At 44.0% G+C, this 25,106-nt stretch overlaps 2 protein-coding genes and 1 long non-coding RNA gene across 12 annotated transcripts in view; 2 read left to right on the top strand and 1 right to left on the bottom strand.

Annotated features, from left to right (window-relative positions):
• The window catches only part of LOC118383953 (collagen alpha-1(VI) chain-like), a 107,202-nt gene that overhangs the window by 12,323 nt on the left and 69,773 nt on the right, over positions 1-25,106 (top strand). Inside the window, exons 3-8 of the mRNA XM_052508061.1 lie at positions 13,627-13,827; positions 14,637-14,796; positions 20,697-20,810; positions 22,010-22,030; positions 22,137-22,158; positions 24,068-24,090. Coding sequence (XP_052364021.1) covers positions 13,627-13,827; positions 14,637-14,796; positions 20,697-20,810; positions 22,010-22,030; positions 22,137-22,158; positions 24,068-24,090 — 541 coding nt within the window. The remainder of the gene's footprint in view (positions 1-13,626; positions 13,828-14,636; positions 14,797-20,696; positions 20,811-22,009; positions 22,031-22,136; positions 22,159-24,067; positions 24,091-25,106) is intronic.
• On the top strand, positions 3,232-11,606 carry LOC127923878 (uncharacterized). Of its 10 annotated transcripts, XM_052508031.1 has the most exons (9): positions 3,896-4,001; positions 4,520-4,603; positions 5,236-5,319; positions 5,396-5,521; positions 8,275-8,475; positions 9,417-9,584; positions 9,665-9,706; positions 10,301-10,384; positions 10,743-10,957. In XM_052508031.1, the coding sequence occupies exons 1-9, from the start codon at positions 3,904-3,906 to the stop codon at positions 10,756-10,758; spliced, it is 903 nt and encodes a 300-aa protein (XP_052363991.1). In that variant the 5' UTR covers positions 3,896-3,903; the 3' UTR covers positions 10,759-10,957. The 10 variants fall into 10 exon arrangements, 1 of the variants encoding a protein (XP_052363991.1); XR_008115993.1 differs by lacking the exons at positions 3,896-4,001; positions 4,520-4,603; positions 5,236-5,319; ... (2 more) ...; positions 10,301-10,384; positions 10,743-10,957 and adding exons at positions 3,233-3,247; positions 3,530-3,799; positions 5,994-6,031; ... (2 more) ...; positions 10,385-10,662; positions 11,349-11,606 and having other exon boundaries at positions 9,337-9,706; XR_008115992.1 differs by lacking the exons at positions 3,896-4,001; positions 4,520-4,603; positions 5,236-5,319; ... (2 more) ...; positions 10,301-10,384; positions 10,743-10,957 and adding exons at positions 3,501-3,643; positions 5,914-5,993; positions 7,197-7,360; ... (2 more) ...; positions 10,385-10,662; positions 11,349-11,606 and having other exon boundaries at positions 9,337-9,706.
• On the bottom strand, positions 3,829-11,685 carry LOC127923879 (uncharacterized). Its single transcript, XR_008116001.1, has 9 exons — positions 11,605-11,685; positions 10,957-11,284; positions 9,269-9,718; positions 7,454-7,617; positions 5,370-5,533; positions 5,252-5,331; positions 4,818-4,859; positions 4,494-4,535; positions 3,829-4,013 (listed from the first exon to the last, which is right to left on the bottom strand). It is a non-coding gene; the product is annotated as an uncharacterized LOC127923879 (long non-coding RNA).

Genomic DNA, 25,106 nt, shown 5'->3' with positions numbered 1-25,106 from the left:
AAAAGTTGTATACAATGTTTCTCACAAATCCCTCTCCACTGAATTCTGCCAATTACAAAAAGTATAAGAACAAATTTACTCGCTTACGTCGGATATCCCCCAAAAATATATTTTACTAACTAATCTCATCTCTATGTATCTCATCTCTATGTATCTCATCTCTATATATCTCATCTCTATGTATCTCATCTCTATGTATCTCATCTCTATATATCTCATCTCTATGTATCTCATCTCTATGTATCTCATCTCTATATATCTCATCTCTATGTATATCTCTATCTCTATGTATCTCATCTCTATGTATCTCATCTATCATCTCTATGTATCTCATCTCTATGTATCTCATCTCTATGTATCTCATCTCTATGTATCTCATCTCTATGTATCTCTATCTCATCTCTATGTATCTCATCTACAACCTCCTCAATGTATCTCATCTTTTTCTAGAATGTATGCACACATGACTGTAACGCTTTGGATAAAATATTACTTATTGCATTTATTATGTTTTGATGATTATACATATAATTGGTTATATAGTCATGTTTATGACAGAGAACAATGTGTTTCTGCAAATGGCTGTGCATCTACCAGGGATGTCCTGTGGTGACACAGGGTTCAATACCAGGCTAGTTGTTATAGTGGAGGGTTAGTGGTGAGGGTTTAACCAGGCTAGTTTATATAGTGGAGGGTTAGAATTAGTGGTGAGGGTTTAACCAGGCTAGTTTATATAGTGGAGGGTTAGAATTAGTGGTGAGGGTTTAACCAGGCTAGTTTATATAGTGGAGGGTTAGAATTAGTGGTGAGGGTTTAACCAGGCTAGTTTATATAGTGGAGGGTTAGAATTAGTGGTGAGGGTTTAACCAGTCTAGTTTTTATAGTGGAGGGTGAGGGTTAGTGGTGAGGGTTTAACCAGGCTAGTTTTTATAGTGGAGGGTTAGAATTAGTGGTGAGGGTTTAACCAGTCTAGTTTTTATAGTGGAGGGTGAGGGTTAGTGGTGAGGGTTTAACCAGGCTAGTTTTTATAGTGGAGGGTTAGTGGTGAGGGTTTAACCAGTCTAGTTTATATAGTGGAGGGTTAGAATTAGTGGTGAGGGTTTAACCAGTCTAGTTTTTATAGTGGAGGGTAAGGATTAGGGGTGAGGGTTTAACCAGTCTAGTTTTTATAGTGGAGGGTTAGTGGTGAGGGTTTAACCAGTCTAGTTTATATAGTGGAGGGTTAGTGGTGAGGGTTTAACCAGTCTAGTTTTTATAGTGGAGGGTTAGAATTAGTGGTGAGGGTTTAACCAGTCTAGTTTTTATAGTGGAGGGTTAGTGGTGAGGGTTTAACCAGTCTAGTTTTTATAGTGGAGGGTTAGTGGTGAGGGTTTAACCAGTCTAGTTTTTATAGTGGAGGGTTTTAGTGGTGAGGGTTTAACCAGTCTAGTTTTTATAGTGGAGGGTTAGTGGTGAGGGTTTAACCAGTCTAGTTTTTATAGTGGAGGGTTAGTGGTGAGGGTTTAACCAGTCTAGTTTATATAGTGGAGGGTTAGTGGTGAGGGTTTAACCAGTCTAGTTTTTATAGTGGAGGGTTAGAATTAGTGGTGAGGGTTTAACCAGTCTAGTTTTTATAGTGGAGGGTTAGGATTAGTGGTGAGGGTTTAACCAGTCTAGTTTTTATAGTGGAGGGTTTGTGGTGAGGGTTTTACCAGTCTAGTTTTTATAGTGGAGGGTTAGAATTGGTGGTGAGGGTTTGACCAGTCTAGTTTTTATAGCGGAGGGTTCGGATTAGTGGTGAGGGTTTAACCAGTCTAGTTTTTATAGTGGAGGGTAAGGATTAGTGGTGAGGGTTTAACCAGTCTAGTTTTTATAGTGGAGGGTTAGAATTAGTGGTGAGGGTTTAACCAGTCTAGTTTTTATAGTGGAGGGTTAGAATTAGTGGTGAGGGTTTAACCAGTCTAGTTTTTATAGTGGAGGGTTAGGGTTAGTGGTGAGGGTTTAACCAGGCTAGTTTTTATAGTGGAGGGTTAGAATTAGTGGTGAGGGTTTAACCAGTCTAGTTTTTATAGTGGAGGGTTAGAATTGGTGGTGAGGGTTTGACCAGTCTAGTTTTTATAGTGGAGGGTTAGGATTAGTGGTGAGGGTTTAACCAGTCTAGTTTTTATAGTGGAGGGTTAGGATTAGTGGTGAGGGTTTAACCAGTCTAGTTTTTATAGTGGAGGGTTAGAATTAGTGGTGAGGGTTTAACCAGTCTAGTTTTTATAGTGGAGGGTTAGAATTAGTGGTGAGGGTTTAACCAGTCTAGTTTTTATAGTGGAGGGTTAGGGTTAGTGGTTGGTTGTAAAGTTGTGTTTATGCAAATGGCTGTAAAGCTACCAGGATATCCTGCTGCTGGGTCTTCTACTGCACTTCCCATTCTCATTGCTGATGACACCCATTAGATTTTATCACAGAATCATTTTGATTCACTAATTAATGAAACCAACTCGGGCATGGCCACATTTTCTGAATGTTTACAGATAAACACATGATCTTTAAATGTTTTATTTACGTTTAAAGTTTAAGTTTATTTCATTCTCTAGTAATATGAAATATTGTTGTAAAAACAAAAAGACAATCTCATTTGGTGGGACTGAAATAGGAACAGGCCACACCCACTAGATTCCTCTGAGTTTTAATTGATGAAAAGTTATCCTGGAAAGGTCATAATCAATTTGTCTGTAGGTGATTAAATCTGTTGGTATCATCAGACAGATTAGTGCTTCCATAACTCTATACTAGAGATTAATTTACCCATATCTCGTTCACTGTAATATTGTTTGGGCCAGAATATATGCCTCCTACCTACACAAAATACTCATCATACAAAATACATTTGGAATGCTTAATAAAGGTCAAATAAAAATAGCCACCTCCTCTTGTTACCTGGCTCCATCTGCACCTTTGTTTAAGAAACTCAATATCTTGTCTATTAATAAACATTAATGTACGCCAACTATGCACTTTCATCAATACTCATACCTCCCAGACAATTTACCTAAACCCCTCAATGGATTCTACCAGGTCCCAGTTTACCTAAACCCTTCAATGGATTCTACCAGGTCCCAGTTTACCTAAACCCTTCAATGGATTCTACCAGGTCCCAGACAGTTTACCTAAACCCTTCAATGGATTCTACCAGGTCCCAGACAGTTTACCTAAACCCTTCAATGGATTCTACCAGGTCCCAGACAGTTTACCTAAACCCTTCAATGGATTCTACCAGGTCCCAGACAGTTTACCTAAACCCTTCAATGGATTCTTCCAGGTCCCAGTTTACCTAAACCCTTCAATGGATTCTACCAGGTCCCAGTTTACCTAAACCCTTCAATGGATTCTTCCAGGTCCCAGACAGTTTACCTAAACCCTTCAATGGATTCTACCAGGTCCCAGTTTACCTAAACCCTTCAATGGATTCTTCCAGGTCCCAGACAGTTTACCTAAACCCTTCAATGGATTCTTCCAGGTCCCAGACAGTTTACCTAAACCCTTCAATGGATTCTACCAGGTCCCAGTTTACCTAAACCCTTCAATGGATTCTACCAGGTCCCAGTTTACCTAAACCCTTCAATGGATTCTACCAGGTCCCAGTTTACCTAAACCCTTCAATGGATTCTACCAGGTCCCAGACAGTTTACCTAAACCCTTCAATGGATTCTACCAGGTCCCAGTTTACCTAAACCCTTCAATGGATTCTACCAGGTCCCAGTTTACCTAAACCCTTCAATGGATTCTACCAGGTCCCAGTTTACCTAAACCCTTCAATGGATTCTACCAGGTCCCAGTTTACCTAAACCCTTCAATGGATTCTACCAGGTCCCAGACAGTTTACCTAAACCCTTCAATGGATTCTACCAGGTCCCAGTTTACCTAAACCCTTCAATGGATTCTACCAGGTCCCAGACAGTTTACCTAAACCCTTCAATGGATTCTACCAGGTCCCAGACAGTTTACCTAAACCCTTCAATGGATTCTACCAGGTCCCAGTTTACCTAAACCCTTCAATGGATTCTTCCAGGTCCCAGTTTACCTAAACCCTTCAATGGATTCTACCAGGTCCCAGTTTACCTAAACCCTTCAATGGATTCTACCAGGTCCCAGTTTACCTAAACCCTTCAATGGATTCTTCCAGGTCCCAGACAGTTTACCTAAACCCTTCAATGGATTCTACCAGGTCCCAGTTTACCTTAACCCTTCAATGGATTCTTCCAGGTCCCAGTTTACCTTAACCCTTCAATGGATTCTTCCAGGTCCCAGACAGTTTACCTAAACCCTTCAATGAATTCTACCAGGTCCCAGACAGTTTACCTAAACCCTTCAATGGATTCTACCAGGTCCCAGACAGTTTACCTAAACCCTTCAATGAATTCTACCAGGTCCCAGACAGTTTACCTAAACCCTTCAATGAATTCTACCAGGTCCCAGACAGTTTACCTAAACCCTTCAATGGATTCTACCAGGTCCCAGTCTACCTAAACCCTTCAGTGGATTCTACCAGGTCCCAGACAGTTTACCTAAACCCTTCAGTGGATTCTACCAGGTCCCAGACAGTTTACCTAAACCCTTCAATGGATTCTACCAGGTCCCAGTTTACCTAAACCCTTCAATGGATTCTACCAGGTCCCAGACAGTTTACCTAAACCCTTCAATGGATTCTACCAGGTCCCAGTTTACCTAAACCCTTCAATGGATTCTACCAGGTCCCAGACAGTTTACCTAAACCCTTCAATGGATTCTACCAGGTCCCAGTTTACCTAAACCCTTCAATGGATTCTACCAGGTCCCAGACAGTTTACCTAAACCCTTCAATGGATTCTACCAGGTCCCAGACAGTTTACCTAAACCCTTCAATGGATTCTTCCAGGTCCCAGACAGTTTACCTAAACCCTTCAATGGATTCTACCAGGTCCCAGTTTACCTAAACCCTTCAATGGATTCTACCAGGTCCCAGTTTACCTAAACCCTTCAATGGATTCTTCCAGGTCCCAGTTTACCTAAACCCTTCAATGGATTCTACCAGGTCCCAGTTTACCTAAACCCTTCAATGGATTCTACCAGGTCCCAGTTTACCTAAACCCTTCAATGGATTCTTCCAGGTCCCAGACAGTTTACCTAAACCCTTCAATGGATTCTTCCAGGTCCCAGTTTACCTAAACCCTTCAATGGATTCTACCAGGTCCCAGTTTACCTAAACCCTTCAATGGATTCTTCCAGGTCCCAGACAGTTTACCTAAACCCTACAATGGATTCTACCAGGTCCCAGACAGTTTACCTAAACCCTTCAATGGATTCTACCAGGTCCCAGTTTACCTAAACCCTTCAATGGATTCTTCCAGGTCCCAGTTTACCTAAACCCTTCAATGGATTCTACCAGGTCCCAGACAGTTTACCTAAACCCTTCAATGGATTCTACCAGGTCCCAGACAGTTTACCTAAACCCTACAATGGATTCTACCAGGTCCCAGACAGTTTACCTAAACCCTTCAATGGATTCTACCAGGTCCCAGTTTACCTTAACCCTTCAATGGATTCTTCCAGGTCCCAGACAGTTTACCTAAACCCTTCAATGGATTCTACCAGGTCCCAGTTTACCTAAACCCTTCAATGGATTCTACCAGGTCCCAGACAGTTTACCTAAACCCTTCAATGGATTCTACCAGGTCCCAGTTTACCTAAACCCTTCAATGGATTCTACCAGGTCCCAGACAGTTTACCTAAACCCTTCAATGGATTCTACCAGGTCCCAGTTTACCTAAACCCTTCAATGGATTCTACCAGGTCCCAGTTCACCTAAACCCTTCAATGGATTCTACCAGGTCCCAGTTCACCTAAACCCTTCAATGGATTCTACCAGGTCCCAGTTTACCTAAACCCTTCAATGGATTCTACCAGGTCCCAGTTCACCTAAACCCTTCAATGGATTCTACCAGGTCCCAGACAGTTTACCTAAACCCTTCAATGGATTCTACCAGGTCCCAGTTCACCTAAACCCTTCAATGGATTCTACCAGGTCCCAGTTTACCTAAACCCTTCAATGGATTCTACCAGGTCCCAGTTTACCTAAACCCTTCAATGGATTCTACCAGGTCCCAGTTTACCTAAACCCTTCAATGGATTCTTCCAGGTCCCAGACAGTTTACCTAAACCCTTCAATGGATTCTACCAGGTCCCAGTTTACCTAAACCCTTCAATGGATTCTACCAGGTCCCAGTTTACCTAAACCCTTCAATGGATTCTACCAGGTCCCAGTTTACCTAAACCCTTCAATGGATTCTACCAGGTCCCAGACAGTTTACCTAAACCCTTCAATGGATTCTTCCAGGTCCCAGACAGTTTACCTAAACCCTTCAATGGATTCTACCAGGTCCCAGTTTACCTAAACCCTTCAATGGATTCTACCAGGTCCCAGACAGTTTACCTAAACCCTTCAATGGATTCTACCAGGTCCCAGACAGTTTACCTAAACCCTTCAATGGATTCTACCAGGTCCCAGTTTACCTAAACCCTTCAATGGATTCTACCAGGTCCCAGACAGTTTACCTAAACCCTTCAATGGATTCTATCAGGTCCCAGTTTACCTAAACCCTTCAATGGATTCTACCAGGTCCCAGTTTACCTAAACCCTTCAATGGATTCTACCAGGTCCCAGTTTACCTAAACCCCTCAATGGATTCTTCAGGTCCCAGACAGTTTACCTAAACCCCTCAATGGATTCTTCCAGGTCCCAGACAGTTTACCTAAACCCTTCAATGGATTCTACCAGGTCCCAGTTTACCTAAACCCTTCAATGGATTCTTCCAGGTCCCAGACAGTTTACCTAAACCCTTCAATGGATTCTACCAGGTCCCAGACAGTTTACCTAAACCCTTCAATGGATTCTACCAGGTCCCAGACAGTTTACCTAAACCCTTCAATGGATTCTACCAGGTCCCAGTTTACCTAAACCCTTCAATGGATTCTACCAGGTCCCAGACAGTTTACCTAAACCCTTCAATGGATTCTTCCAGGTCCCAGACAGTTTACCTAAACCCTTCAATGGATTCTTCCAGGTCCCAGACAGTTTACCTAAACCCTTCAATGGATTCTACCAGGTCCCAGACAGTTTACCTAAACCCTTCAATGGATTCTTCCAGGTCCCAGACAGTTTACCTAAACCCTTCAATGGATTCTACCAGGTCCCAGTTTACCTAAACCCTTCAATGGATTCTACCAGGTCCCAGACAGTTTACCTAAACCCTTCAATGGATTCTACCAGGTCCCAGACAGTTTACCTAAACCCTTCAATGGATTCTACCAGGTCCCAGACAGTTTACCTAAACCCTTCAATGGATTCTACCAGGTCCCAGTTTTACCTAAACCCTTCAATGGATTCTACCAGGTCCCAGACAGTTTACCTAAACCCTTCAATGGATTCTACCAGGTCCCAGTTTACCTAAACCCTTCAATGGATTCTACCAGGTCCCAGACAGTTTACCTAAACCCTTCAATGGATTCTACCAGGTCCCAGACAGTTTACCTAAACCCTTCAATGGATTCTACCAGGTCCCAGACAGTTTACCTAAACCCTTCAATGGATTCTACCAGGTCCCAGTTTACCTAAACCCTTCAATGGATTCTACCAGGTCCCAGTTTACCTAAACCCTTCAATGGATTCTACCAGGTCCCAGTTTACCTAAACCCTTCAATGGATTCTACCAGGTCCCAGTTTACCTAAACCCTTCAATGGATTCTACCAGGTCCCAGTTTACCTAAACCCTTCAATGGATTCTACCAGGTCCCAGACAGTTTACCTAAACCCTTCAATGGATTCTACCAGGTCCCAGACAGTTTACCTAAACCCTTCAATGGATTCTACCAGGTCCCAGTTTACCTAAACCCTTCAATGGATTCTACCAGGTCCCAGACAGTTTACCTAAACCCTTCAATGGATTCTACCAGGTCCCAGTTTACCTAAACCCTTCAATGGATTCTTCCAGGTCCCAGACAGTTTACCTAAACCCTTCAATGGATTCTACCAGGTCCCAGTTCACCTAAACCCTTCAATGGATTCTACCAGGTCCCAGTTTACCTAAACCCTTCAATGGATTCTACCAGGTCCCAGTTTACCTAAACCCTTCAATGGATTCTTCCAGGTCCCAGACAGTTTACCTAAACCCTCAATGGATTCTTCCAGGTCCCAGACAGTTTACCTAAACCCTTCAATGGATTCTACCAGGTCCCAGTTTACCTAAACCCTTCAATGGATTCTACCAGGTCCCAGACAGTTTACCTAAACCCTTCAATGGATTCTACCAGGTCCCAGACAGTTTACCTAAACCCTCAATGGATTCTACCAGGTCCCAGTTTACCTAAACCCTTCAATGGATTCTACCAGGTCCCAGACAGTTTACCTAAACCCTTCAATGGATTCTACCAGGTCCCAGTTTACCTAAACCCTTCAATGGATTCTACCAGGTCCCAGTTTACCTAAACCCTTCAATGGATTCTACCAGGTCCCAGTTTACCTAAACCCTTCAATGGATTCTACCAGGTCCCAGACAGTTTACCTAAACCCTTCAATGGATTCTTCAGGTCCCAGACAGTTCACCTAAACCCTTCAATGGATTCTACCAGGTCCCAGACAGTTTACCTAAACCCTCAATGGATTCTTCCAGGTCCCAGACAGTTTACCTAAACCCTTCAATGGATTCTACCAGGTCCCAGACAGTTTACCTAAACCCTTCAATGGATTCTACCAGGTCCCAGACAGTTTACCTAAACCCTTCAATGGATTCTACCAGGTCCCAGTTTACCTAAACCCTTCAATGGATTCTACCAGGTCCCAGACAGTTTACCTAAACCCTCAATGGATTCTTCCAGGTCCCAGACAGTTTACCTAAACCCTTCAATGGATTCTTCCAGGTCCCAGACAGTTTACCTAAACCCTTCAATGGATTCTACCAGGTCCAGACAGTTTACCTAAACCCTTCAATGGATTCTACCAGGTCCCAGACAGTTTACCTAAACCCTTCAATGGATTCTTCAGGTCCCAGACAGTTCACCTAAACCCTTCAATGGATTCTTCCAGGTCCCAGACAGTTTACCTAAACCCTTCAATGGATTCTACCAGGTCACAGACAGTTTACCTAAACCCTTCAATGGATTCTACCAGGTCCCAGTTTACCTAAACCCTTCAATGGATTCTACCAGGTCCCAGACAGTTTACCTAAACCCTTCAATGGATTCTTCCAGGTCCCAGACAGTTTACCTAAACCCCTCAATGGATTCTACCAGGTCCCAGACAGTTTACCTAAACCCTTCAATGGATTCTTCCAGGTCCCAGACAGTTTACCTAAACCCTTCAATGGATTCTACCAGGTCCCAGTTTACCTAAACCCTTCAATGGATTCTACCAGGTCCCAGACAGTTTACCTAAACCCTTCAATGGATTCTACCAGGTCCCAGACAGTTTACCTAAACCCTTCAATGGATTCTACCAGGTCCCAGACAGTTTACCTAAACCCTACAATGGATTCTACCAGGTCCCAGACAGTTTACCTAAACCCTTCAATGGATTCTACCAGGTCCCAGTTTACCTAAACCCTTCAATGGATTCTACCAGGTCCCAGACAGTTTACCTAAACCCTTCAATGGATTCTACCAGGTCCCAGACAGTTTACCTAAACCCTTCAATGGATTCTACCAGGTCCCAGTTTACCTAAACCCTCAATGGATTCTTCCAGGTCCCAGACAGTTTACCTAAACCCTCAATGGATTCTTCCAGGTCCCAGTTTACCTAAACCCTTCAATGGATTCTTCCAGGTCCCAGTTTACCTAAACCCTTCAATGGATTCTACCAGGTCCCAGACAGTTTACCTAAACCCTCAATGGATTCTTCCAGGTCCCAGTTTACCTAAACCCTTCAATGGATTCTTCCAGGTCCCAGACAGTTTACCTAAACCCTTCAATGGATTCTACCAGGTCCCAGTTTACCTAAACCCTTCAATGGATTCTACCAGGTCCCAGTTTACCTAAACCCTTCAATGGATTCTTCCAGGTCCCAGACAGTTTACCTAAACCCTCAATGGATTCTTCCAGGTCCCAGACAGTTTACCTAAACCCTTCAATGGATTCTACCAGGTCCCAGTTTACCTAAACCCTTCAATGGATTCTACCAGGTCCCAGTTCACCTAAACCCTTCAATGGATTCTACCAGGTCCCAGACAGTTTACCTAAACCCTTCAATGGATTCTACCAGGTCCCAGACAGTTTACCTAAACCCTTCAATGGATTCTACCAGGTCCCAGACAGTTTACCTAAACCCTTCAATGGATTCTTCCAGGTCCCAGACAGTTTACCTAAACCCTTCAATGGATTCTACCAGGTCCCAGACAGTTTACCTAAACCCTTCAATGGATTCTACCAGGTCCCAGTTTACCTAAACCCTTCAATGGATTCTACCAGGTCCCAGTTTACCTAAACCCTTCAATGGATTCTACCAGGTCCCAGACAGTTTACCTAAACCCTTCAATGGATTCTACCAGGTCCCAGACAGTTTACCTAAACCCTTCAATGGATTCTACCAGGTCCCAGTTTACCTAAACCCTTCAATGGATTCTACCAGGTCCCAGTTTACCTAAACCCTTCAATGGATTCTACCAGGTCCCAGTTTACCTAAACCCTTCAATGGATTCTTCCAGGTCCCAGACAGTTTACCTAAACCCTTCAATGGATTCTACCAGGTCCCAGTTTACCTAAACCCTTCAATGGATTCTACCAGGTCCCAGACAGTTTACCTAAACCCTTCAATGGATTCTACCAGGTCCCAGTTTACCTAAACCCTTCAATGGATTCTACCAGGTCCCAGACAGTTTACCTAAACCCTTCAATGGATTCTTCCAGGTCCCAGACAGTTTACCTAAACCCTTCAATGGATTCTACCAGGTCCCAGTTTACCTAAACCCTTCAATGGATTCTACCAGGTCCCAGTTTACCTAAACCCTTCAATGGATTCTACCAGGTCCCAGACAGTTTACCTAAACCCTTCAATGGATTCTACCAGGTCCCAGTTTACCTAAACCCTTCAATGGATTCTACCAGGTCCCAGACAGTTTACCTAAACCCTTCAATGGATTCTACCAGGTCCCAGACAGTTTACCTAAACCCTTCAATGGATTCTACCAGGTCCCAGACAGTTTATCTAAACCCTTCAATGGATTCTACCAGGTCCCAGACAGTTTACCTAAACCCTTCAATGGATTCTACCAGGTCCCAGACAGTTTACCTAAACCCTTCAATGGATTCTCCCAGGTCCCAGTTTACCTAAACCCTTCAGTGGATTCTACCAGGTCCCAGTCTACCTAAACCCTTCAATGGATTCTACCAGGTCCCAGTTTACCTAAACCCTTCAATGGATTCTACCAGGTCCCAGACAGTTTACCTAAACCCTTCAATGGATTCTACCAGGTCCCAGACAGTTTACCTAAACCCTTCAATGGATTCTACCAGGTCCCAGACAGTTTACCTAAACCCTTCAATGGATTCTACCAGGTCCCAGTTTACCTAAACCCTTCAATGGATTCTACCAGGTCCCAGACAGTTTACCTAAACCCTTCAATGGATTCTACCAGGTCCCAGTTTACCTAAACCCTTCAATGGATTCTACCAGGTCCCAGACAGTTTACCTAAACCCTTCAATGGATTCTACCAGGTCCCAGACAGTTTACCTAAACCCTTCAATGGATTCTACCAGGTCCCAGACAGTTTACCTAAACCCTTCAATGGATTCTACCAGGTCCCAGACAGTTTACCTAAACCCTTCAATGGATTCTACCAGGTCCCAGACAGTTTACCTAAACCCTTCAATGGATTCTACCAGGTCCCAGTTTACCTAAACCCTTCAATGGATTCTTCCAGGTCCCAGTTTACCTAAACCCTTCAATGGATTCTCCCAGGTCCCAGTTTACCTAAACCCTTCAATGGATTCTTCCAGGTTAATTCTGAAGACACTGTAATAACCTTCACCCTCTCCACTGCCACACCTCACATATTCAATTCTCTATCAGATACAGAGGTACCATTCTTATCTTCACATTACCAAAACATCATCATCCCTCAATAACTTCAAGAGAACACTGGAGGTCAGCCTGATGAACCAAACTACTCAGTAATCTCCATGGAGACTGGAGGTCAGCCTGATGAACCAAACTACTCAGTAATCTCTTCCATGAAGACTGGAGGTCAGCCTGATGAACCAAACTACTCAGTAATCTCCTCCATGAAGACTGGGGGTCAGCCTGATGAACCAAACTACTCAGTAATCTCCATGGAGACTGGAGGTCAGCCTGATGAACCAAACTACTCAGTAATCTCCATGGAGACTGGAGGTCAGCCTGATGAACCAAACTACACAGTAATCTCCATGACGACTGGAGGTCAGCCTGATGAACTAAACTACTCAGTAATCTCCATGAAGACTGGGGGTCAGCATGATGAACCAAACTACTCAGTAATCTCCATGGAGACTGGAGGTCAGCCTGATGAACCAAACTACACAGTAATCTCCATGACGACTGGAGGTCAGCCTGATGAACTAAACTACTCAGTAATCTCCATGGAGACTGGAGGTCAGCCTGATGAACCATGGAGACTGGAGGTCAGCCTGATGAACCATGACGACTGGAGGTCAGCCTGATGAACTAAACTACTCAGTAATCTCCATGGAGACTGGAGGTCAGCCTGATGAACCATGGAGACTGGAGGTCAGCCTGATGAACCAAACTACTCAGTACAAAGCTGTCCTCAAGGCAAATGGTGGTTACTTTAAAGAATATAAAATATATTCTGATGTGTTTAACACTACTTTGGTTACTTCATGATTCCATATTTGTTGTGCCATGGTTTCAATATTATTCTTCAATGTAGAAAATAGTTTTAAAAAGAAAAACCGTGGAATGAGTATGTGTGTCCAAGCTTTTGACTGGTACTGTACATTAGTGGTGTGTTTTTCATATCAGCCCTTTTCACTTATTGTCTTTGGTGTAAATAAATAAAACATAAATAAATCAATCAACAACAATCAATCAACAACAACAAAAATACTGACTGGTTTTCTGATCCACTTATTGTCTTTGGTGTGAATAAATAAAACATAAATAAATCAATCAACAACAACAAAAATACTGACTGGTTTTCTGATCCACTTATTTTTTGAAGGTACTGTGTCTGTGACCAACAGATATATCTGTTATTCCCACTCAGTTGAAATCCATAGATTAAAAGATGTATTTCAATTGACTGATATCCTTATATGGTCTGTAACTCAGTAAAATATTGTTGCATGTTGCGTTTATATTGTGTACAATGTATCAATATTTGCGCATGAAGGTGTTTCCAGCGCCTTTTCCTCCATAAATAATTTTACAGACACAAAGAATACCACCATGCCGACAGAGACATTATCGGTCGACATTTCTAACATTTTACCAAAACTTCCTGTTTCCATCCCAGCTGTCGTGATTTTTTTAGATGTTTTACAAGGTATGACTTTTTCCACATAAAAACTGTTGATGGTAACGTGGTTAGTGATGTGATATAACTTTTCTCTGTGTGTGTTGTTGTTGCTAGGCGCCACCCATGTGACCGGTCCCTGACATGGAACTCCGGGGCGCTGCACTACTCTGATGAGATCATCTTAGTGCGCCAGCTGAGTGACATCGCCACCGAGCGCCAGGCGCTCATCAGTGACATCAAGGGCATCAGCTACATCGGCAAGGGAACACACACTGACTGTGCCATCAAGAGAGGCATCGCTGAGCTGCTCATAGGGTAAATACACACACTGACTGTGCCATCAAGAGAGGCATCGCTGAGCTGCTCATAAACACACACACTGACTGTGCCATCAAGAGAGGCATCGGGGGTAAATACACACACTGACTGTGCCATCAAGAGAGGCATCGCTGAGCTGCTCATAGGGTAAATACACACACTGACTGTGCCATCAAGAGAGGCATCGCTGAGCTGCTCATAGGGTAAACACACACATACACGTCATTAGAAAGGCTCATCAGGATGTCTCCCTCATTACACTCTGACCACACCCCTTAACTGTCCCCTGGCCCTGCCCATTAATCACCATTCCCCTCCCTTTCCTCATCTGAATACCAGTCTAATGGTTTCTCTATAGTACCTGTCTTAATGGTTTCTCTATAGTACCTGTCTAATGGTTTCTCTATAGTACCTGTCTAATGGTTTCTCTATAGTACCTGTCTAATGGTTTCTCTATAGTACCTGTCTAATGGTTTCTCTATAGTACCTGTCTAGTGGTTTCTCTATAGTACCTGTCTAGTGGTTTCTCTATAGTACCTGTCTAATGGTTTCTCTATAGTACCTGTCTTAATGGTTTCTCTATAGTACCTGTCTAATGGTTTCTCTATAGTACCTGTCTAATGGTTTCTCTATAGTACCTGTCTAATGGTTTCTCTATAGTACCAGTCTAGTGGTTTCTCTATAGTACCTGTCTAATGGTTTCTCTATAGTACCTGTCTAATGGTTTCTCTATAGTGCCTGTCTTGTGTTTTTTTGTTGCAGTGTGTCTCATTACGTCCCTTTCTATCCGGTGTGTGTGTGTTCAGGGGCTCCCACTACCAGGAGAATAAGTACATTGTCGTGGTGACGGACGGTCATCCTCTAACAGGTTACAAGGAGCCCTGTGGGGGGTTACAGGAAGCTGCCAATGAGGCCAGGCAACACGGGGTTAAAGTCTTCTCTGTCGCCATATCACCTGACCAGGAGGTACGACACACACACACACACACACACACACACACACACACACACACACACACACACACACACACACACACACACACACACACACACACACACACACACACACACACACACACACACACACACACACACACACACACACACACACACACACACACACACACACACCCTTTTAACCTGACCATGGTAACAGTATTTCACTCTGTATAGTTTACTCCGCTACTTGGGTCATTTCTCTTCCTCTCTCACCAAGCCCCGCCCCCTGTAAACACAAGGAGCGCAGTTGTTGTTGGTTGAGCACGAGATCATTTGCAGACCGTCTGCATGGTCGATGTCTTCAGTCTGCATGGTCGATGTCTTCAGTCTGCGTGGTCGATGTCTTCAGTCTGCATGGTCGATGTCTTCAGTCTGCATGGTCGATGTCTTCAGTCTGCATGGTCGATGTCTTCAGTCTGCATGGTCGATGTCTTCAGTCTGCATGGTCGATGTCTTCAGTCTGCATGGTCGATGTCTTCAGTCTGCATGGTCGATGTCTTCAGTCTGCATGGTCGATGTCTTCAGTCTGCATGGTCGATGTCTTCAGTCTGCATGGTCGATGTCTTCAGTCTGCATGGTCGATGTCTTCAGTCTGCATGGTCGATGTCTTCAGTCTGCATGGTCGATGTCTTCAGTCTGCATGGTCGATGTCTTCAGTCTGCATGGTCGATGTCTTCAGTCTGCATGGTCGATGTCTTCAGTCTGCATGGTCGATGTCTTCAGTCTGCATGGTCGATGTCTTCAGTCTGCATGGTCGATGTCTTCAGTCTGCGTGGTCGATGTCTTCAGTCTGCGTGGTCGATGTCTTCAGTCTGCGTGGTCGATGTCTTCAGTCTGCGTGGTCGATGTCTTCAGTCTGCATGGTCGATGTCTTCAGTCTGCATGGTCGATGTCTTCAGTCTGCATGGTCGATGTCTTCAGTCTGCGTGGTCGATGTCTTCAGTCTGCGTGGTCGATGTCTTCAGTCTGCGTGGTCGATGTCTTCAGTCTGCGTGGTCGATGTCTTCAGTCTGCATGGTCGATGTCTTCAGTCTGCGTGGTCGATGTCTTCAGTCTGCGTGGTCGATGTCTTCAGTCTGCGTGGTCGATGTCTTCAGTCTGCGTGGTCGATGTCTTCAGTCTGCGTGGTCGATGTCTTCAGTCTGCATGGTCGATGTCTTCAGTCTGCATGGTCGATGTCTTCAGTCTGCATGGTCGATGTCTTCAGTCTGCGTGGTCGATGTCTTCAGTCTGCGTGGTCGATGTCTTCAGTCTGCATGGTCGATGTCTTCAGTCTGCATGGTCGATGTCTTCAGTCTGCATGGTCGATCTCTTCAGTCTGCATGGTCGATGTCTTCAGTCTGCATGGTCGATGTCTTCAGTCTGCATGGTCGCTTCAGTCTGCATGGTCGATGTCTTCAGTCTGCATGGTCGATGTCTTCAGTCTGCATGGTCGATGTCTTCAGTCTGCATGGTCGATGTCTTCAGTCTGCATGGTCGATGTCTTCAGTCTGCATGGTCGCTTCAGTCTGCATGGTCGATGTCTTCAGTCTGCATGGTCGATGTCTTCAGTCTGCATGGTCGATGTCTTCAGTCTGCATGGTCGATGTCTTCAGTCTGCATGCTCGATGTCTTCAGTCTGCATGGTCGATGTCTTCAGTCTGCATGGTCGATGTCTTCAGTCTGCATGGTCGATGTCTTCAGTCTGCATGGTCGTGTCTTCAGTCTGCATGGTCGATATCTTCAGTCTGCATGGTCGATGTCTTCAGTCTGCATGGTCGATGTCTTCAGTCTGCATGGTCGATGTCTTCAGTCTGCATGGTCGATGTCTTCAGTCTGCATGGTCGATGTCTTCAGTCTGCATGGTCGATGTCTTCAGTCTGCATGGTCGATGTCTTCAGTCTGCATTGTCGATGTCTTCAGTCTGCATGGTCGCTTCAGTCTGCATGGTCGATGTCTTCAGCCTGCATGGTCGATGTCTTCAGTCTGCATGGTCGATGTCTTCAGTCTGCATGGTCGCTTCAGTCTGCATGGTCGATGTCTTCAGTCTGCGTGGTCGATGTCTTCAGTCTGCATGGTCGATGTCTTCAGTCTGCATGGTCGATGTCTTCAGTCTGCATGGTCGTGTCTTCAGTCTGCATGGTCGATCTCTTCAGTCTGCATGGTCGATGTCTTCAGTCTGCATGGTCGATGTCTTCAGTCTGCATGGTCGATGTCTTCAGTCTGCATGGTCGCTTCAGTCTGCGTGGTCGATGTCTTCAGTCTGCATGGTCGATGTCTTCAGTCTGCATGGTCGATGTCTTCAGTCTGCATGGTCGATGTCTTCAGTCTGCATGGTCGATGTCTTCAGTCTGCATGGTCGATGTCTTCAGTCTGCATGGTCGATGTCTTCAGTCTGCATGGTCGATGTCTTCAGTCTGCATGGTCGATGCAGCAAATGCAATAATATGTTGATGTCATCTATGCAGCTTTCCACTTTGCTTCTTCATAGAAATCCACAAGCATTCTATAACTACTCTATTAGTTTGTGGATGTTACTGTCTGCAAACATCTAGTTCGTCTTTTAGAACATTTCTAAAATAAACAGCCGCTAATGCTAATCGCCCGTTCGCTGGCAAGCTAATAAATGTACTGCGTCAGCTATGTTTGCTCTATCTAATACAGTCTGATACCAGTGCTGGTGTAGGCCTAAATCAGCATGTTGGTTGCAGCAACCAACATGAGAGAGGAATAGATTAGCAACATGAAGTAAGCCAAAGATTATAGGGGTCCCATGGGAAACACTGACCAAGACTTTGGTTCCTACCCTGTCACAATAACACCTCCATAGAGATCGTATTAGTATTGGCACTCCCCTGGGAAACACTGACCAACACTTTGGTTCCTACCCTGTCACAATAACACCTCCATAGAGATCGTATTAGTATTGGCACTCCCCTGGGAAACACTGACCAACACTTTGGTTCCTACCCTGTCACAATAACACCTCCATAGAGATCATATTAGTATTGGCACTCCCCTGGGAAACACTGACCAACACTTTGGTTCCTACCCTGTCACAATAACACCTCCATAGAGATCGTATTAGTATTGGCACTCCCCTGGGAAACACTGACCAACACTTTGGTTCCTACCCTGTCACAATAACACCTCCATAGAGATCGTATTAGTATTGGCACTCCCCTGGGAAACACTGACCAACACTTTGGTTCCTACCCTGTCACAATAACACCTCCATAGAGATCTTAATAGTATTAGCACTCCCCTGGGAAACACTGACCAACACTTTGGTTCCTACCCTGTCACAATAACACCTCCATAGAGATCTTATTAGTATTGGCACTCAACATGAGAGGAATGGTACCGGACAGCTTTGTGACATCAAATGGTCTTTGGTGGTCAAGATGTGTTGGTATCTGTATTGATGGCGTAAAAGCCATGGCAGGGAGACATAGTGGAGTGGTAACGCGCATGCAAGCAGTTGCTACCATCGCCACTTGGGTACACTACAGCATCCACCGAGAGGCTCTTGCTGCCAAAGAAATGCCTGACAGCTTGAAAGACGTTTTGGACAGTACAGTTTTAACTTCTTGAGTGTAGGGGGCAGTATTTTCGTTTTTGGCTGAAAAACGTACCCATTTGAAACTGCCTATTTCTCAGGCCCAGAAACTAGAATATGCATATAATTGTCAGATTAGGATAGAAAACACTCTAAAGTTTCCCAAACTGTCAAATTATTGTCTGTGAGTATAACAGAACTGATATTGCAGGTGAAAACCTGAGGAAAATCCAACCAGGAAGTGCTGTGTTTCCTGAAAGCTCTCTGTTCCATTGGATGCCTTGCCTCCATTTAAAGGGATATCAACCAGATTCCTTTTCCTATGGCTTCCTCAAGCTGTGAACAGTCTTTAGACATAGTTTCAGGCTTTTATTTTGAAAAATGAGCGAGAAAGAACCCATCGCGTCAGTGGATGGCTGGGTGCCAGCAGCGTTTTTCATGCGCAACAGCCATTTTCTCTCTCTCTCCTATGGTAGAAGCTACATTCCGGTTGACATATTATCGATTATATATTGTAAAAACAACCTGAGGATTGATTATAAAAAAACTTTGACATCTTTCTACGCACTTTACGGATACTATTTGGAATTTTTGTCTGCGATGTCGTGACCGTCTCGAGCCTGTGGATTTCTGAACATAACGCGCCAAACAAATGGAGGTATTTTGGATATAAAAATAATCTTTATGAAACAAAAGGAACATTTATTGTGTAACTGGGAGTCTCGTGAGTGCAAACATCCGAAGATCATCAAATGTAAGCAATTTAATTTATTGCTTTTCTGACTTTTGTGACCAATCTACTTGGTTGCTAGCTGTTGGTAATGTTTTGTCTACTGAGAGAGATGTTCTTACATAAACGCTTGTTATGCTTTCGCCGAAAAGCTGTATTGAAATCTGACATGCCAGGTGGATTAACAACAAGCTAAGCTGTGTGTTTTCTATATCGCACTTGTGTATTCATGAAAATTAAATATTTTTAGTAATTTAATTTGAATTTGGCGCTCTGCAATTCAGCAGATGTTGATGAAAATGATCCCGCTAACGGGATGGGTGCGTCAAGAAGTTGTTAAACCAACAACATACAGAAGTGCGCTGGCTACCTCCAATTTGCTTTAAAGAGATGGGTGGGGCTAAAGTTTAACCTCTCTGACGGTAGCGTCCCACCTCGCCAACAGCCAGTGAAATTGCAGGGCGCCAAATTCAAAACAACAGAAATCCCATAATTACAATTCCTCAAACATACAAGTATTTTACACCATTTTAAAGATAAACTTGTTGTAAATCCAACCACAGTGTCCGATTTCAAAAAGGCTTTACGACGAAAGCAAACCAAACGATTATGTTAGGTCAGTACCAACTCACAGAAAAACACAGACATTTTTCCAGCCAAAGAGAGGAGTCACAAAAACAGAAATAGAGAGAATTAATCACTAACCTTTGATGATCTTCATCAGATGACACTCATAGGACTTCATATTGCACAATACATGTATGTTTTGTTCGATATAGTTCATATTTATATCCAAAAATCTCAGTTTACATTGGCGCGTTACGTTCAGTAGTTCCAAAACGTCCGGTGATTTTGCAGAGAGCCACATCAATTTACAGAAATACTCATAATGAACATTGATAAAAGATACAAGTGTTATGCATGGAATTTTAGATCCACTTCTCGTTAATACAACCGCTGTGTCAGATTTCAAAAAAACTTTTACCGAAAAAGCACACCATGCAATAATCTGAGTACAGCTCTCTGAGACCAAAACAAGCCATACAGATATCCGCCATGTTGTGGAGTCAACAGAAGTCAGAAATAGCATTATAAATATTCACTTACCTTTGATGATCTTCATCAGAATGCACTCCCAGAACTCCCAGTTCCACAATAAATGTTTGTTTTGTTCGATAAAGTCCATAATTTATGTCCAAATACCTCCTTTTTGTTTACGCGTTTAGCCCAGTAATCCAAATTCACTAGGTGCAGACAAAGTCAAAAGGTGCTGTTACAGTCCGTAGAAACATGTCAAACGATGTATAGAATCAATCTTTAGGATGTTTTTAACATAAATCTTCAATAATGTTCCATTCCTTTCTATTCAGAAATGCAATGGAATGCAGCTCGCTCTCACGTGTGCGCGTGTGATCACTGTATTGATCTCTATATTGATTTCTGTATTGATCTCTGTATTGATCTCTGTTCTTGATCTCTGTATTGATCTCTGTATCTCAGTATTGATCTCTGTATCTCTGTATTGATCTCTGTATCTCTGTATTGATCTCTGTATTGATCTCTGTATTGATTTATGTATGTCTGTATTGATCTCAAAAGGACACCAGACTGTCAGTGATTGCTACAGACCAGAACTACAGACAGAACTTCACAGCAGCTGACAACAGCAGATCCACCCAGCTACAGACCATTCGCAGTATCATAGATATGATCGTACGTATCACACCCCTCCCCTCCCCACACATTTCCTCTCCTCTCCATATCTCTCCTCATTTCCCCTCCTCTATTTATATCTCTCCTCCTTTCCCCTCCTCTATTTATCTCTCCTCCTTTCCCCTCCTCTATTTATATCTCTCCTCCTTTCCTCTCCTCTATTTATCTCTCCTCCTTTCCCCTCCTCTATTTATATCTCTCCTCCTTTCCTCTCCTCTATTTATCTCTCCTCCTTTCCCCTCCTCTATTTATATCTCTCCTCCTTTCCTCTCCTCTATTTATCTCTCCTCCTTTCCCCTCCTCTATTTATATCTCTCCTCCTTTCCCCTCCTCTATTTATATCTCTCCTCCTTTCCCCTCCTCTATTTATATCTCTCCTCCTTTCCCCTCCTCTATTTATATCTCTCCTCCTTTCCCTCCTCTATTTATCTCTCCTCCTTTCCCCTCCTCTATTTATCTCTCCTCCTTTCCCCTCCTCTATTTATATCTCTCCTCCTTTCCCCTCCTCTATTTATCTCTCCTCCTTTCCCCTCCTCTATTTATATCTCTCCTCCTTTCCTCTCCTCTATTTATCTCTCCTCTTTTCCTCTCCTCTCCATATCTCTCCTCTTTTCCTCTCCTCTCCATATCTCTCCTACCTTTCATCTCCTCTCCATATATCTTCTCCTTTCCTCTCCTCTGTTTATCTCTCTCCTACTTTCCTCTCCTCCTCTCTCCCTCTCTACTCCCCTCCCACTCCCTCTCTACTCCCCTCCTCTCTCCCTCTCTACTCCCCTCCCTCTCCCTCTCTACTCCCCTCCTCTCTCCCTCTCTACTCCCCTCCCTCTCCCTCTTTCCTCCCCTCCTCTCTCCCTCTCTACTCTCCTCCCTCTCCCTCTCTCCTCCCCTCCCTCTCCCTCTACTCTCCTCCCTCTCCCTCTCTACTCCCCTCCCTCTCCCTCTCCCTCTCTACTCTCCTCCCTCTCCCTCCCTCTCCCCTCCTCTCTCCCTCTCTACTCTCCTCCCTCTCCCTCTCTACTCCCCTCCCTCTCCCTCTACTCTCCTCCCTCTCCCTCTCTACTCCCCTCCCTCTCCCTCTTCTCTCCTCCCTCTCTCCTCCCTCTCCCTCCCTCTCCCTCTCCCTCTCTACTCCCCTCCCTCTCCTATCATTTTAAAGTGTAAATGAGTCTCTCTAACCTCTGATCTATTTTCTCTTACAGACCAATGAGACCAAGGATGTGGTATGTCTTGTCTACCTATGTGACAGGTTATTTCTACACTAATCATTACGTCCATTTGCCTGTTTGTTGACATTTCTAACTGTGCTTTTTTCTATTTTTTCCCCAGTGCTGTTCTTTTGACTGCAATGTAAGTAGCCCCTAAATCCCATGACCCCCTTATGACACCTTTATAACAGGTTGTAGTGTTCTATGAAGGCTCTCTGAGTGACATAGCAGTACAACCCCTTATGACACCTTTATAACAGGTTGTAGTGTTATATGAAGGCTCTCTGAGTGTCATAGCAGTATGACCCCCTTATGACACCTTTATAACAGGTTGTAGTGTTCTATGAAGGCTCTCTGAGTGTCATAGCAGTATGACCCCCTTATGACACCTTTATAACAGGTTGTAGTGTTCTATGAAGGCTCTCTGAGTGTCATAGCAGTATGACCCCGTTATGACACATTTATAACAGGTTGTAGTGTTCTATGAAGGCTCTCTGAGTGACATAGCAGTATGACCCCCTTATGACACATTTATAACAGGTTGTAGTGTTCTATGAAGGCTCTCTGAGTGACATAGCAGTACACCCCCTCATGACACATTTATAACAGGTTGTAGTGTTCTATGAAGGCTCTCTGAGTGACATAGCAGTACGACCCCTTATGACACCTTTATAACAGGTTGTTGTGTTCTATGAAGGCTCTCTGAGTGACATAGCAGTATGACCCCTTATGACACCTTTATAACAGGTTGTTGTGTTCTATGAAGGCTCTCTGAGTGACATAGCGGTATGACCCACGATGACCCCTTTATAACAGGTTGTTGTGTTCTATGAAGGCTCTCTGAGTGACATAGCAGTATGACCCCTTATGACACCTTTATAACAGGTTGTTGTGTTCTATGAAGGCTCTCTGAGTGACATAGCGGTATGACCCACGATGACCCCTTTATAACAGGTTGTTGTGTTCTATGAAGGCTCTCTGAGTGACATAGCGGTATGACCCATAACAGATGACCCCCCTTTATAACAGGTTGTTGTGTTCTATGAAGGCTCTCTGAGTGACATAGCGGTATGACCCCTTTATAACAGGTTGTAGTGTTCTATGACCCCATTTATAACAGGTTGTTGTGTTCTATGAAGGCTCTCTGAGTGACATAGCAGTATGACCCCTTATGACACCTTTATAACAGGTTGTTGTGTTATATGAAGGCTCTCTGAGTGACATAGCAGTATGACCCCCTTATGACCCCTTTATAACAGGTTGTTGTGTTCTATGAAGGCTCTCTGAGTGACATAGCAGTATGACCCCTTATGACCCCTTTATAACAGGTTGTTGTGTTCTATGAAGGCTCTCTGAGTGACATAGCAGTATGACCCCTGATGACACCTTTATGACCCTGACATAGCATATGACCCCTTTATAACAGGTTGTTGTGTTCTATGAAGGCTCTCTGAGTGACATAGCAGTATGACCCATAACGATGACACCTTTATAACAGGTTGTAGTGTTATATGAAGGCTCTCTGAGTGACATAGCAGTATGACCCCCGTATGACACCTTTATAACAGGTTGTAGTGTTATATGAAGGCTCTCTGAGTGACATAGCAGTATGACCCACGATGACACCTTTATAACAGGTTGTAGTGTTATATGAAGGCTCTCTGAGTGACATAGCAGTATGACCCCTTTATAACAGGTTGTAGTGTTCTATGAAGGCTCTCTGAGTGACATAGCGGTATGACCCCTTTATAACAGGTTGTTGTGTTCTATGAAGGCTCTCTGAGTGACATAGCGGTATGACCCCTTTATAACAGGTTGTTGTGTTCTATGAAGGCTCTCTGAGTGACATAGCGGTATGACCCAGGTTGTAGTGTTCTATGAAGGCTGACCCCCCTTTATAACAGGTTGTTGTGTTCTATGAAGGCTCTCTGAGTGACATAGCGGTATGACCCCTTTATAACAGGTTGTAGTGTTCTATGAAGGCTCTCTGAGTGACATAGCGGTATGACCCCTTTATGACATCACTGTTGATGTGTTTTGTCTGCAGGACCCCTAAAGGAGGTCCCAAAGGACCAGTACCATAGGAGACCTCGGGTTGTAAGGTGGGTTCTATGAAGGCTGGGTCTCACTGTTGATGTGTTTGTCTGCACACACACACACAACACACACATACACACACTCACACACACACACACACACACACACACACACACACACACACACACACACACACACACACACACACACACACACACACACACACACACACACACACACACACACACACACACACACACACAACCGGAAGACTTGTGATAGCTGGTTAATGACAGCACACACACAACCTGGTCATCATAGCTACATTAGCTCCCAGGTTAATGCCTCTGATTTACGCACACGCACACGCACCTAGGCTTTAGCACAGTGTGCTAACCTGGTCATCATATCTAGTGTCTGATTAGCTCCCACGTTAATGCCTCCCAGGCTTTTAGCTCAGTGTGCTGACCACGGTCATCATAGCTAGTGTCTGATTAGCTCCCAGGTTAATGCCTAGGCTTTTTAGCTCAGCTCAGTGTGCTAACCTGGTCATCATATCTAGTGTCTGATTTAGCTCCCCAGGTTAATGCCTAGGCTTTAGCTCAGTGTGCTAACCTGGTCATCATAGCTAGTGTCTGATTAGCTCCTCAGGTTAATGCCTAGGCTTTAGCTCAGTGTGCTAACCTGGTCATCATAGCTAGTGTCTGATTAGCTCCCCAGGTTAATGCCTAGGCTTTAGCTCAGTGTGCTAACCTGGTCATCATAGCTAGTGTCTGATTAGCTCCTCAGGTTAATGCCTAGGCTTTAGCTCAGTGTGCTAACCTGGTCATCATAGCTAGTGTCTGATTAGCTCCCCAGGTTAATGCCTAGGCTTTAGCTCAGTGTGCTAACCTGGTCATCATAGCTAGTGTCTGATTGTTGTCATTGTGTATTATTGTTCTTGAATTCTAATGCTCAGTGTCTCTCCACCTGGTCTTCATCTCTTCCTGTCTCCTCTAGCTCCCCCTTAATCCTCTCAGGCTTCCTGTGCTAACCTGGTCATCATATCTCTCAC

Source organism: Oncorhynchus keta, unplaced genomic scaffold (genome assembly GCF_023373465.1).
Source record: "Oncorhynchus keta strain PuntledgeMale-10-30-2019 unplaced genomic scaffold, Oket_V2 Un_contig_3330_pilon_pilon, whole genome shotgun sequence".
NCBI classification, from domain to species: domain Eukaryota; kingdom Metazoa; phylum Chordata; class Actinopteri; order Salmoniformes; family Salmonidae; genus Oncorhynchus; species Oncorhynchus keta.
Note: the sequence above shows the minus strand (reverse complement) of the source record. Positions and strands in the feature narration are given on the sequence as shown.